Source organism: Heterodontus francisci, chromosome 38, assembly GCF_036365525.1.
Source record: "Heterodontus francisci isolate sHetFra1 chromosome 38, sHetFra1.hap1, whole genome shotgun sequence".
NCBI classification, from domain to species: domain Eukaryota; kingdom Metazoa; phylum Chordata; class Chondrichthyes; order Heterodontiformes; family Heterodontidae; genus Heterodontus; species Heterodontus francisci.
Genome location: NC_090408.1, coordinates 23,128,290 through 23,143,924, shown reverse-complemented (window position 1 = coordinate 23,143,924; position 15,635 = coordinate 23,128,290). Strand labels below are relative to the sequence as shown.

The 15,635-nt window shown below is 44.6% G+C and overlaps 1 protein-coding gene across 14 annotated transcripts in view; it reads right to left on the bottom strand.

The window, feature by feature from the left end:
• The window catches only part of LOC137352421 (protein unc-13 homolog C-like), a 612,014-nt gene that overhangs the window by 230,466 nt on the left and 365,913 nt on the right, over positions 1–15,635 (bottom strand). For all 14 annotated transcript variants that reach the window (XM_068017812.1, XM_068017814.1, XM_068017821.1 and 11 more), the window contains one exon: positions 11,387–11,528. In XM_068017812.1, coding sequence (XP_067873913.1) covers positions 11,387–11,528 — 142 coding nt within the window. The remainder of the gene's footprint in view (positions 1–11,386; positions 11,529–15,635) is intronic.

The following is a 15,635-nucleotide window of genomic DNA, read 5'->3' as shown; positions in this document are numbered from 1 at the left end:
AAAACTCAATGCTAAAACAATTCCAGAAGAAAGTGACGAAGATGACTTCAATTACTTCATGCCTGCGACAACTCAAAAAGCAGCTCAGCCAAATTAAGCACAGCTGAGATCGATACGTCAAGATCCATAGAGAAGATCGAGACCTCATCGAATACCTGTCCCATTTAATGACTATGTCATGCATTGAGCGGAGTCAGGCAGGAAAAAAGTCTGATATTGAGGGTAATGTGCCTGAAACCTATCCCCTCCAAGTTTTAAAACTTCACAGAATCACAGAATTGTTACAGCGCAGAAGGAGGCCATTCGGTCCATCGTGTCTGCACCGGCTCACCAAATGAGCAATTCACTTTGTGCCATTCCCTCGCCTTCTCCCCATAACCCTGCATATTCTTCCTTTCCATTAACTGTCTAATTCCCTTTTGAATGCTTCAATTGAACCTGCCTCCACCACATTCTCAGGCAGCGCATTCCAGACCTTAACCACTCGCTGCGTGAAAATGTTTTTCCTCATGTTGCTTTTGCTTCTTTTACCAATTACTTTAAATCTCTGTCCTCCTGTTCTCAATCCTTTCACGAGTGGGAACAGTTTCTCCCTATCTATTCTGTCCAAATCCCTCGTGATTTTGAATGCATCTATCAAATCACCTCAGCCGACTCTTCTCCAAGGAAAATTGTTCCAACTTCTCCAAACTAGCTTCTTAACTGAAGTTCCTAACCCCTGGAACTATTCTCGTGAATCTTTTCTGCACCCTCTCTAATGGCTTCACGTCCTTCGTAAAACATGGCGCCCAGAACTAGACGCAATGCTCCAGCTGAGGCCAAACTAGTATCCTATACAAGTGCAACATAACCTCCTTGCTTTTATCATAGAATCATAGAAGGCTAAAAGCACAGGAGGAGGCCACTTGGCCCATCATGTCTGTGCCAGCTGAAAAATGATCCATCTATTCTAATCACACCTTCCAGCATTTTATCCATAGCCCTACAGCATATGGCACTTGAGGTGTATATCCAAACTCCTTTTGAATGAGTTGAGGGTCTCTGCCTCAACTACCCTTTCAGGCAGTGAGTTCCAGAACCCCACCACCCTCTGGGTGAAAAAGTTTTTCCTCATCTCCCCTCTAATTTTTCTACCAATCACTTTAAATCTATGCCCCCTCACCACTGACCTCTCTGCTAAGGTGAATAGTCCCATCACCTCCACTCTATCCAGGCCCCTCAAAATTTTGTACATTTCATCAGATCTCCCCTCAGCCTTCACTGTTCCAAGGAGAACAACCCCACCCTATCCAATCTTTCCTCATAGCTGCATTTTTCCAGTCCTGGCAACATCCTCGGAAATCTCCTCTGTACCCTCTCCAGTGCCATTAGATCCTTTCTGTAATGAGGTGACCAGAACTGCAAACAGTATTCAAGTTGTGGCCTAACCAATGAGTTAAACAGTTCCAGCATAACCTCCTTGCTCTTGTATTCTATATCTCAACTAATAAAGGAAAGGATTCCATATGCCTTCTTAACCACCTTATCGAGCTGTCCTGCTGCCTTCATGGATCTGTGGACATTCAGTCCAAGTTCCCTTACTTCCTCTACACTTCTCAGTATTTTCCCATTAATCGTGTATTCCTTTGCCTTGTTTGACCTCCCCAAATGCATCACCTCACACTTCTCCAGTAGGGGAATTCCATTTGCTACTTTTCTGCCCATCTGATCAGACCATCAATATCTTCCTGCAGCCTACAGCTATTCTCCTCGCTATCATGACCAATCTTTGTGTCGTCTGCAAACTTCTTGATCATGCCTCCTACATTTACGTCCAAATTGTCAATATACACCACAAAAGCAGGGGACCCAGTACTGAGCCCTGCGGAACACCACTGGGAACAGCCTTCCAGTCGCTAAAACAGCCGTTAACAATTACCCTTTGTTGCCTGCCACTGAACCAATTTTGTATCCACCTTGCTGCATTTCCCTGGATCCCATGGGATTTTATTTTTTTAAACAGTCTGTCATGTCAAAAGCCTTGCTAAAATCCATGTAGACCACATCAACTGCACAACCCTCATCTATCTTCCTTGTTACTTCTTTAAAAAATTTGATCAAGTTGGTCAAACAAGATCTTCTCTTAACAAATCCATGCTATCCTTGATTAACCTGTGCCTTTCTAAGTGACAGTTTATCCTGTCTCTCAGAATAGATTCCAATAATTTGCCCACTACTGAGGTTAGACTGACTGGCCTGTAATTATTTGGTCTATCCTTTGCTTCCTTTTTAAACAGAGGTACAATGTTAGCAATTCTCCAATCTTCCGGCACCACCCCTGTATCCAGTGAGGACTGGAAAATGGCCAGACTCTCTGCTATTTCCTCTCTTGCTTCTTTTTATTTATTTTTTAATTTATTTATTTAGAGATACAGCACTGAAATAGGCCCTTCGGCCCACCGAGTCTGTGCCGACCAACAACCACCCGTTTATACTAACCCTGCAGTAATCCCATATTCCCTACCACCTACCTACACTAGGGGCAATTTATAATGGCCAATTTACCTATCAATCTGCAAGTCTTTGGCTGTGGGAGGAAACCAGAGCACCTGGCGAAAACCCACGCAGTCACAGGTAGAACTTGCAAACTCCGCACAGGCAGTACCCAGAATCAAACCCGGGTCCCTGGAGCTGTGAGGCTGCGGTGCTAGCCACTGTGCCGCCTAGGATACATTCAATCTGGCCCTGGTGATTTATCAACTTTCAAGGATGCTAATCCCATTAATACCTCCTCTCTCCCTATGTTTATCAGATCCAATACTTCACACTCTTCCTCAACTAGAATATCTGCATCGTCCCCATCTTTTGTGAAGACGGACGCAAAGTATTCATTAAGGACCATACCAATATCTTCCGCTCCTACACATGGGTTACCTTTTTGGTCTTTTATGGGCCCTACTCTCTTCTTAGTTATCCTCTTAATGTATTGATAAAACATCTTTGGGTTCACCTTGATTTTTCTTGCCAATATTCTTTCATGCCCTCTCTTTGCATTCCTAATTTCATTTTTGATCTCACCCCTCCACTTTCTATACTGAGTATTGAGTTCTCAGTGTCGGACATAAGCTTTCCTTTTCTGCCTTATCTTACCCTGTAGGCTCCTTGACATCCATAGGGCTCTAGATTTGGCCACCTCACCCTTTTTCTTTGTGGGAACATGTTTACCCTGAACCCCTTAAATCTTCCCTGTAGGCCTACATAAACCTCCCACTGTTCTGGCACTGATTTACCTTCAAGTAGCTGTTTCCAGTCCACTTTCGCTAAATCACTCCTCAGTTTAGTAAAATTGGCCTTGACCCAATTGAGAACTCTAATTTCTGTTCTATCTCTGTCCTTTTCCATAATTATGATAAAACTGACTGAATTATGATCACTATCACCAAAATGCTCTCCCGCTGCCACTCCTTCCACTTGCCCGTCTTCATTTCCTAAAACTAAGTCTAAAACTGCGCCCTCTCTTGTTGGACTTGCTACATACTGGGCAACAGAGTTCTCCTGAATGCACCTCAAGAATTCTGCTCCCTCAATTCCTTTCCCAGTAAAACTATCCCAGTTAATATTGGGGTAATTAAAATCCCCTACTATTACTACCCTATTGTTCTTGCTCTTCTCAGAGAATTGCCTACATATCTGTTCTTCTATCTCCCTCTCACATTTTGGGGGTCTATAGTGCACTCCCAGCAGTGTGATTATCCCTTTTTTGTTCCTTAGCTCAATCCATATGGTCTCATTTGATGAACCTTCCAACACATCATCCCTCCTCACAGCTGTCTTAGTTTCCTTGACCAAAATTGCAACTCCCCCTCCTTTCTTATCTCCCTCCCTATTGCGTCTGAAAACCCTGTAACCAGGAATGTTGAGCTGCCATTCCTGTCCCTCCTTAAACCATGTTTCTGTAATAGCTATGATATCTACTGCCACATGTCTATCTGGTAATAGCTATGATATTATACTGCCATGTGTCTATCTCTATGTCTGTATTCTATGACCCTATTAACAAAGCCCAGGATACTGTATACTTTATTAATCGCTCTCTCAACCTGTCCTGCCACCTTCAATGACTTATATACATGAATACCCAGATCCCTGTGCTCCTGCACACCCTTTAGAATTGTACCCTTTATTTTATATTGTCTCTCCATGTTCTTCCTACCAAAATGAGTCACTTTACATTTCTCTGCATTGAACTTCATCTGCCACCTGTCCACCCATTCCACCAACTTGTCTATGTCCTTCTGAAGTTCTGCACTATCTTCCTCACTGTTCACAATGCTTCCAAATTTCATATCATCTGCAAACTTTGAAATTGTGCCCTGTACACCAAGGTCTAGGTCATTAATATATATCAAGAAAAACAAGAGTCCCAACACTGACCCCTGAGAACTCCACTACAAACCTTTCTCCAGCTCGAAAAACATCCATTAACCACTACTCTTTGTTTCCTGTCACTCAGCCAATTCTGTATCCATGTTGCTACTGTCCTTTTTATTCCATGAGCTATAACTTTGCTCACAAGTCTGTTGTGCTGCACTGTATCAAACACCTTTTGGAAATCCATGTACACCACATCAACTGCAGTGCCCTCATCAACCCTCTCTGTTACCTTACCCCCTCAAAAAACTCCAGCAAGTTAGTTAAACATGGTTTTCCCTTAAGATAGTCCAACTTCAGTCCGACCGAGTTTTGTTCGATGTAACTTTGCATTATTAAGTAGCTGGAGAGTAATTGTTAATTTTCAAAAAGGGGGAAACTTTAAATTTAAAGAGAAATGTAATATAGTGTAGTGGTAACTTCACTTTGAAGAAACCGTACTTTTAAGAGATCAGGCCACTGATGACATCATTATATATATAAATGAGACACTATTTTGAAAGACACACTCAAAGGTCTGGATTTTATGTGGCTACCTGAGGCGGGGTCGCAAGGCGGGGGGGTTATGGCGTTGGGTGGCAGTGGGTAGAGGGCCCATCATCTCCCCGTCACCAAACAATCTTCCTGGGGGCGGGATAGGCCGACAATGACCTTCCCACCCAGAAGCCAATTGAGGCCCATAAGTGGCCTATTAACAGCCAAGTAAGGGACTCTTCCTGCTGCCATTGGGATCTTACTTCCGGTCTTTAAAGGGACGGGGATCCTGGCTCGTGAAACTTAGAGGTTAAAAGACCGGAGGACCGCTCTGAGGGTGGGGGATGTGTGAAAAGGCCGGGGCGGGGCTCCCCCCGCCTTTTTGACCCAGCACTGGGAGCCCTGCCTCCAACACAAAATCCAGCCCAACATATGGCTTGCAAAGAGAGCACACAAGCACACACAGACACACACGACCTAGACCTGAGATCATGCAATGTAGATAAGTAAGACAATAAAAAGTGTTTGTGTTGAATCCAAATTTAAAGCCTGCATTTAAAGACATGAAGACTTAAGAACACAGCACAACATTACACTGCAACCCAGGAGTCACTAAATAACATACAAGGATGGAAATCCTGATTTTTTTTTTCCTTTTCAGGCCAGGGGTCCTGAGGCCAGTGGAAAGCCCCACTGTAACAGGGATGGGAACTGAGACTTTCCCCTTCTGTCTGGCCCAGCACCACACCACATATTACAATTACCTACTGAGTCGTTAGTAAAGCTTGTTGTAAAATGTTTAATTCGTGTTAATCAGGCACACAGACAGAATCACATAGACAAAGATTTAAATATAAAACCTCAATGCTGCAAATGGATCAATGTACATGTTGCACATAAATTAATTAATATCTCCACAAAAAGTGTATGAGGCTCATTTTTCCTGTCTCCAATGCCCTCTGTGCATTGGTTGTAAGGGGTGTTAGGGACAGGGAAGAGTTTAGAGAGTTATAATGCCTGATGTTTACACATTTTGCAGATGACGTGCGTTTCTGGGGTTGAAACATGTAGAAGAAATGATGTTATTTTTTTTTATTTAGAGATACAGCACTGAAACAGGCCCTTCGGCCCACCAAGTCTGTGCCGACCATCAACCACCCATTTATACTAATCCTACATTAATCCCATATTCGTACCACATCCCCACCTTCCCCTACCTATACTAGGGGCAATTTACAATGGCCAATTTACCTATCAACCTGCAAGTCTTTGTCTGTGGGAGGAAACCGGAGCACCCGGCGGAAACCCACACAGTCACAGGGAGAACTTGCAAACTCCGCACAGGCAGTACCCAGAATTGAACCCGGGTCGCTGGAGCTGTGAGGCTGCGGTGCTAACCACTGCGCCACTGTGCCGCCCGTATGTTATGTACATGATGTGGAAATGGTGTTGAGATGCTTTGTCTTTTATCTACAAACAAACACTGCTTTCAGCAGCACTTAAACTGGTTGCTGATTACATTTGGAGCAACTGCTAAGCAGAGATTTAGAGGTTTGGAATTTAAAATAACTGATTCTGCCAATATACAAATACAGCACAACCCAGACTAACATCTTCTGTTGACCTACATTGATGCTGATTCCAGCTATGTTGCCATAGCTATTAATCTCAGCACATGTACCATCAAATTTAGGCCAGGAATTAAGAAACTGTATTGTGTTGTAACTTATAGTAAAGGTAGGAAAGAATTCAACAAGATAGGACAATATTAAAACTATATTTTATTTGATGTTTGGGAATTTTTATGATAGAAAAATCTGAGTCAACCAAGGTAATAAACAAATAGCAAATGAAGCCATAAAAAAGTCTGCAGCTTCTTTACTTCCTACTGCGCATACCAAATAAACCACTGAAGTAATTTACAATGAATATTCAATAGGGACTCAGCCTCAACAGACCTTCATTGCATTAGATACATCAATGATTGAGAACTTATGTTCAGTGAGCTGCAAGAGGATATATTCTCATCTTGATAAAACAATTATTTGATTGCTTTGACATTCAGGTAGTTAAAAAAGTCATAGCTTTATTCCACTCTTTCCAGAGGAGGAAAAACAACAGAAAATAAAACAAGATTTTTCATACTATGAGACAAGGAAGATGGAGCAAGATCCGTATTTGGAAGAGACCCTGGGCAAAATCTTCTCAACTTATTCCAATTAACGTTGTTGGGCAGGCTCCGTAGGTGAGAGGGACGATCGGAGTGCTCAAGGATGTAGGCGGCCAGCAGTCTCACCGGGAGAGGTGGGCGCTGCCAATGTAGATGAGAGATCACAAGAGCAGCTCCAGATGGAGGCACCTTCTGAAGACTTCAGAAAATGGTAAAAGTAGGTGTGGGCACAGCTGCCAAGTCATCATTGTGGAGAGGGACCCCCTCTCCAGGATGGCCCTCTGACACCCACAGCTCTGGGTGGAGGGGGAGAATTAAAGAATGTAGCACCTGCCCTTTTGTCTCCTCCCTTCCTACTGTCCAGGGCCCCAAACACTCCTTCCAGGTGAAACAGCAATTTATTTGTACTTCTTTCAACTTAGCATATTGCATTCGCTGCTCACAATGCGGTCTACGCGATACTGGGAGACCAAATACGGATTGGGTGACCATTTTGCGAAACACCTGCGTTCTGTCCACAAGCGTGACCCCCAAGCTTCTGGTTACCTGTCATTTTAAATCACCGTCCCACTACCACGCTGACCTCTCTGTCCTCAATCTTCTACACTGTTGCAATGAAGCTCAATGTAAGCTCGAGGAACAGCACCTAATTTTTTTCATTAGGCACTTTACAGCCTTCTGGACTCAACACCGAGTTCAACAATTTCAGATCATTACCTCAGACGCCATGTTTTGGATGGCAGCCGTTAGTGAGGATTCTGCTATTCCCATTTACACCAGCTCCAGAATCATCTTTTGTTTCTTTACTTATCCCATTACCATCCTCTTTTTCCTTGCACCATCCATCCCTTTCGTTCTTTAATCTCCCCTGCCTTCCACCCTATCAGACACCTTTCCTTTTCTTCTCTCCCCCACCTTTCCCTGCTCCTGGAATTGCTTAAAACCTGTTACATGTCTAATATTTTGCCACAGTACCGATGATAGGTCATTTACCTGAAACATTGGCTGGATTATTTCATTGGGTGGGGGGCCCGTCCACCAGCTGAAAAGTCGGTGGCAAGGCTGCCTCCACCAAGCCTGGGGATTCAGACTGGAATTTTCGCTCCCCTGGCCCTTAATTGGTCTTGGGCGGGACTTCCACCTCATTTTGCAGGATGTTCTGTCTAATGGAACGCCAGCCAATCAGCAGGCCGGCAGCTCTTAGTCCCAGCAGCGCCATCAGGAGCGGTGGCCACTGCTGAGACTAGACCCAGATTCAGGATGAAGATGAAGGACATAAAGGCCTGCTAACCGACCCGAACCAGATGGGACCCGACGACATGTGTCGAGTTCGGGTCGAGTCGGGCCCTTCTTCCGGTTCCGGCTTTCGGGCTCGGGTCGGGTTGGGCCGGGTCCAGACACACACGGTAAGTGGTCTGCTGGTAAGTATAAAAATAACTTACCTGAGCTGGGAGTCCGGGACGCAACTGAGTCTGCGCAGTGAGCGGGTGACATCACTATGACATCACCACACATGCGCTGCAGCGTCCTGAAGGTTCCGAGTCCGAAGGTAAGTAATGGGATGGTTGGGTTGGGTTGGGCTCGGTCGGGTTCGGGGCGAAATTGGAGGGACTCGGGCCGGGTTGGGCTCGGGTCTGCTGTGGATTAGTCAGGTACGGGTTGGGTTCTTTTTCCCGACCTAAGCAGGCCTTTAGAAGGACGGCCCCGGAAAAAAGGTAAGTTTCTAGGGCCTCGCCGGGGACAATTGGTTGGGCCGCAGCGAGGCAAGGGAGGTCAGTAAGGGGGGGCGGGGTTGGGGGGCATGTTGTGCGTTGGGGGGAGTTGGAGCTTCGGGGGTAGCCCTCCATGGGGCACAAGGTGTCCGACCAGAAGGACCCCCGACCAGTGCGCAAGAAGGCCACCTAGTTTCACCTGGCGGTCTTTCTGAGGCCTCAGCCGCCCGCCAGCCAAGCTTAAAATCCCCGTGGCGGTGGGCGGAGGCCTTAAGTGGCAGTTAATTGGCCACTTAACAGCCTTGATTGGCCTGGGGTGGGTGGGCTGTTTCTTGCTTCCGCCACCCTGCGTAAATTTGCAATGGAGGCAGGAGCAGGTCAGGAAGGGTCCCCCCAGCCTTCCACATGCCACCAGCTCGCTCTTTTAGGGGTGTAAAATGCTAGCCATTAACTCTGTTTCTCTCTCCACAGATTCTGCTTGACCTGCTGAGTATGTCTAGCATTTTCTGCTTTTATTCAATATAAGGAAATGTTATAGGAAGGTTTTAAGGAACGTCACAAAGGAGGAGAGGTGGAGAGATTTCAGGGTTGTGGGGCTAGAGTTAGGGAGGGGCAACACCATGGAAGGATTTGAACACAAGAATGAGAATTTTAAAATCAAGGCTTTGCCTGACCGGGAGCCAATACCGATCAGCCTGCGCAGAGCAGATGGGTGAAAGAGATGTGGTGCGAGTTAGGATATTGGCAGCAGAGATTTGGATGAGCTCAAGTTTACGAAGGGCAGAAGGGTGAGAGGTCAGCCAAGACAGCATGGGAATAGTCGAGTCTGGAGGTAACCAAGGCATGGATGAGTGTTTCAACAGCAGATGAGCTGAGGCAAAGGAGGAGACAGGCGAAGTTAGAGGAAGTAGAAGTAGGTAATGATATTGGGTCAGAAACTCAGTTCAGGGTCAAACAGGACACCAAGGTTGTGAACAGTCTGGTGCAACCTCAGACAGTGGCCAGAGAGAGGAATGGAATCGGTGACTGGGGAAGCAATATACTTAAATAGACAGCATAAAACTGTTATCGTTTATGTTGTTACAAAAGACAACTGCAGTGCAATCCTTGGGCCTGGTATCCTGAACTGTGCTGTGTTAAACTGTAAGGATAAGACTGTAACACAAAACCCTCTGATGTCAACTTGAGCCCAACTACTGCTATGATCTTGTTGCTTTAAAAGTGTTGTGATGATTACTCTGATAACCATGTTTTATTTTCATGTGTAGAGCTAGGAAAATAAAGCAGAGTTAGAGGTACAACTCTGTACACTTGTCATTTCTCGATCTGTGGTAAGCCAAGAACTGCGTGATTTTCACCCGCTGCTTACTCTGGTCAGGCTGCTGGTGGAATATTTTCTTAATCAATTAATACTATTTGACCTGGTAAAAGTAGCACAACTCAACATGAGTTCCATGTGGCATCATATATTAAATCTGAGACAAAAATGAATTTGAATATAATTCCTTATAAGTTGTGGGCATCATAACACTTGGATTTCCTAGCTACTTATCCTTATCTTAATGAGCTTGGATCTAGGAACTGAATTTCTGATATTAACAAGGAATTGGGCCTAGTGGTACATCTTAATTGTTTCTGCAGCACTTCTAAATAATATGCAGACAAAACGGAAGCAATTTCCAATAGCCGGCTGCCCATTTCTCATCCCAAAAAAAGGAAGCAGGCAGTTGATAATCGGCAGTAGGGCTAGGGATGGGTAAGGGTGGGAAGGTCTTAGCTGCTCCATTAAGGTCAAAGGCCAAGAAGGGGCTGTAAATAGAGCAGCATGCTGGCCTGTTTCAGTTGCAATTTTCAGGTTAAAATCGGAAGAGTATGCACCCTGGATGAGCTGCTCATTCGCATTTGGTCCTGAAAGAGAACACTGGTGGCCGCTCAAGAAAAAAATGGCCCAGATTTGTTTTTTGGTGAGGGGGAAGAGTTACTCCTACTGGGTCCACAAAATGACTGCAGCCTGCTGCTGGCATCTGCTCAACCCCTGCCCCTTTGCGATCAGCTCACCCACTTCTCGCCCAGGCCTGTTTTGCCATCTAGCTTAAGGTGGCAGCCACTGATTTTCCACCTTCTGCATTCAATAAGCCGTCGCGGGATGCCTGTTTTGTGCACATGATTCACTAACAGGTGTCGCATTTCTAGCTTTGGACAGGTGGTGCAGCTGCTCCACTCATTTTGCACCTCTCGGGTAGAAGTCAAACATAGAAGTATATGGAATTTTTAGACATATTATCCTTTGTTTACATTAGCAGGCAGGAAATTGCTAACACTGTTTACTTTGCACCAGATCAGTCAAGTTCCTATTCTCCTGAAGTGTTTGGTGTTAAGATTAAGAAAAATTGCCTTGGTAACACAACTTGAGCACGTCTTATTTTTACTTTTGTCAGTTCTTACAATTTATTAGAAAATTGGGAAATAAAGGATGTTCAATGAGGGCAAAAATGTATATATTCATCCTTATGAAACTCATTATATGTAAATAAAATATCACATGAATACAGATTCTAAGATTTTCTCATAAAGGTATGACAACACATTGCAAAAACTGAAATTATAATCCAGTACTTACAAGTGAAATTTTTCATCCCAGATTGGATTGAGATTCCCAAAAATGGTTTTTGTCCTCCTTTTGGTTTTCCCCACTTGCACTGTGACATATGGATCACTCGAACCTGTCTTGTCTTTTGCTTGTAAACCCTGAGCACAAAGCACTGTATGCACAAAGGAAAGCTTGGAATATTTAATAAATAACTTCAATCAGACACGTTAAAAATTTAAATATGACATTGTATAACAGCATCTTTTCTACTGTTCACTATTGCTAGCAAAAAGTCTGTATGAATATTAGGCTAAGTTCATTGGTCTACACTCCCACTCAAAGGGAGCTTAGATTTAAGATAGAAATACAAGACTTACATCAATCTTCCGACCTGCACTCTCTTCGAGTTCAACATCGGTAAATTTACCCCATGAAGCATGTTTGCTGCTTTATGTTTGCTGATAGACAATGGCTGTTTCACTTCATAGTATTTCATTGTACGTGAAGGCCTTTTAAATGTTCCTGAGAGATGTTAATAGGAGACATGCTGGGAGGCAGTAGGGCTCGTAAAAAGACAATGGAAGCATCAGCAGCAGAGCCTGACACCTTCCCGCTGCTTGGCAGGAACCTCAGCACACGGCCGCCCACCAGGCAGCCAATTATGTCAATCAAGTGCCCGATTAAGAGCCACCTCCTGCCCCCATTGGTATTTTACCAGCGTCAGAAGGGGGTGCCATGTGGGGGGACCACCAGGTAAATCCTGGTGGCCTCCCAGTGAGTTCCTGGGGTGGGGGCCCTCGTTTATAGCCATCTCATGGTCCACAGAGGCCCCCCCACCCCACCCCCAGCAGCGATGGCTGCTTTCATGGCTACGGCCTGCCAATGGAAGGTGCCAAACCCACCAGGTGCCGGGGGCTGCCTGCCTGGCCCCGGCACAGTAAAAAAAAACTTACCTCGTCTTTAGGGGTGCTTCGGCATGGTGATTCCCTCTCCTTTGTCCAGCAGTCTCAGCAGTGGCCACCTATAAAACAGTGTCGCTGCCCAGATGCAGTGCTGCCTGCCCTCTGATTGGGCCGGCAGTTCTGGGAGGCGGGCCGCCGTCCTCAAGTGGATGGCGGTCCAGGCGGCAGCCTCTTAATAGGCTGTTGTCGGTAAATACCATCCAAAGTCCCACAGTCCGCCGGCGCGGGTTTGGGTCCCACTTTCGCCCCGGAGGCAAGACTTCATACCATGTTAAAGTGGAGGCACACAGCCTCCTTAAAGGCTTTCAATGACCGGCCTACCTCTTGAGAGTAGACCGGTTGCCAGCCCCCATCCGACCTCCGTTTAAAAATGTAAGGGGGCAAGTGCAAGGTAAGGGTTGGGTGCAAGTATGAAAAATTAAAAATTTTAACCATCCACCTGACCCAAACCCATCTGCTTTCGGGGGTTAAAATGATCCTCTCGGTCATTTATTCATTCCAATTTTGAGGGGATATTGTGAGCTATTATCTGTAGATACACTAGTAACCTTCTGAGATTTGACATGCTTGGACGTCACATCTTACTTGTCAAATTGAATTTGAGCACTCCCGCTAAGCAAGTAATTATCCAACTGCATCTCATATGGTTCTTTTTTTGTATGCAAGGATTTTTTTTACATTGATTTCTTTCTCTAGGCCCTTGGACTAACTTCTTACTTGGATAGGTAAGAGGCTGAAAATTATAGGCAATTGATTATTCACTCTGAACAACAGGTAATGTTATTTTCCCTCTGAGGTAAGGATGCCAAATCATATGGGAATCTGAACAAGATGAATGGGAACAGAGTAGGCCAAGGTTGAGAGACATCTAGGCTGGATTTGGATAAAACTTGATAGTCGGGGACTGTAAGTCAGATTCTTCAGTGAAGGAATGTTAATAGGAAGTGCGAAGGTTGAAACACTATATAGAAGATGGAGAATTTTAAGACTGGACCATGTTGAATACTTTGGTAACTTTGACTTAGCAGGGCAGGAGATATCTGTAAAGATGGTATCCCATGTTATCAACAGCTTCACGAAAGGGCTTTCTAGGATGAAGGGTTTGTGATTCATTTAGCCATTATATAGGCAGCACATTTGATTGAGGCGAGTTACAAAATTTCAGAAGAGGTGTATAGAAATGATCTTATTTTCTCATTTTAACTGCAAGTTTGTTGTTACAACATGGATGTCGAATGGAACAGAGGCAGAACTTTGACTTGCAAAGCAGATGGCACTGGCATTACTGAGCAGTTGAGGAAGAAACATATGTTCTGAGCAAATCCGGTGCCTTGAATGTCCATTATTGCAATGGTTTAGAAGGCTGTGCCAGGTCTAATTTTGGGCAGGTCTGGAAACCCTCAGGGAAACGCATCTGTTTGGAGGGTAACTCAAAATATTCAAAATGAACATTCTGCTGCAGTTAAACTGGGACTGACATCTGATTTTCTCCCAAAACACAAAGCAGGGTTCTGAGGACCCCTTGAAGAATGATTAAAAGTAAAAAAGCATGGACCTAATTAAGCTTCATACACCTTATAAGCATTAGGCTACCCAACTGACAACTCTAAAACCTGGCATATCAACTCCAGCTGAAATTGCATCAGTTACTCCCTTTGGTTTCATATTAAGCTCCATGACAGTGGAACATAAATTGGCAGAAATTTTCATGTGAACTTTTCTGTAAACATGTAATATGATTTGGGGATTATTTGGTTTCCCAAGCACCCCAAACATTCTGGATGCTGTACAGATTTATTGAAACGCAACAGCCTTCGGTTCTGGACTGAGGAAGATATTAAATAAAACCTTCATCAGAACATTTTGGGCGATTTACTCAATCATACATTTCTCTGATTTAATCAGTTCAATAGTACCTCATGTCAAGATCTGACAGAGTAACTCAATCCATCAGGACCCGAATATCATCGGCCTTTGAACGTGGAAGGAAAAAGTGTATTGGAAGGAAAAAGTGTATTGGAAGGAGAAGGTTTACAGACATTACAAACATAAAATAAGATTAGCTCTTTAAATCTCTAAAAGTAAGATTTCCCAAAAGACAAAGAACTTCTTAAAATACACTTCTGCATGTTGGAAATTGTTTTGGATGTACAAACAGCTATGATGTCATTTACAGACAATCAGATAGCTATGTTGCGAAGGATTTGGACTAGAAGCAATTTTTGTTAGATACATTATAGGACAAAATTGATATGCATTGCTGAAGTGGTCAGTGCAGTGTGGGCAAGCAGGGCACAGAAAGTCATTCAGGGATTCATATTACCGGATTCCCATCTGTTTTGTGCAGTGTCAGGCTAACGTGCAAAAGCTTCATTAAATATACTATAGATTCCAGTATTTAAATCATTATAATACATGCAACTGTTATAATGGTTGTAATTAAGGCACAGCCAGAAGTACTGCACAAAGAACAGCTAGGCGTTGCGCAAACAACTACTGGCAACACCTATGCAGTCATATTCAGCTGGCCTCAGACACCGGAAACATCAGAGGAATGTATGATGGCATGAAGAGAGCTCTTGGGCCAACCATCAAGAAGATCACCCCCCTCAAATCTAAATCGGGGGACATAATCACTGACCAACGCAAACAGATGGACCGCTGGGTTGAGCACTACCTAGAACTGTACTCCAGGGAGAATGCTGTCACTGAGACTGCCCTCAATGCAGCCCAGCCTCTACCAGTCATGGATGAGCTGGACATACAGCCAACCAAATCGGAACTCAGTGATGCCATTGATTCCCTAGCCAGCGGAAAAGCCCCTGGGAAGGACAGCATTACCCCTGAAATAATCAAGAGTGCCAAGCCTGCTATACTCTCAGCACTACATGAACTGCTATGCCTGTGCTGGGACGAGGGAGCAGTACCCCAGGACATGCGCGATGCCAACATCATCACCCTCTATAAAAACAAAGGTGACCGCGGTGACTGCAACAACTACCGTGGAATCTCCCTGCTCAGCATAGTGGGGAAAGTCTTTGCTCGAGTCGCTCTGAACAGGCTCCAGAAGCTGGCCGAGCGCGTCTACCCTGAGGCACAGTGTGGCTTTCGTGCAGAGAGATCGACTATTGACATGCTGTTCTCCCTTCGTCAGATACAGGAGAAATGCCGTGAACAACAGATGCCCCTCTACATTGCTTTCATTGATCTCACCAAAGCCTTTGACCTCGTCAGCAGACGTGGTCTCTTCAGACTACTAGAAAAGATCGGATGTCCACCAAAGCTACTAAGTATCATCACCTCATTCCATGACAATA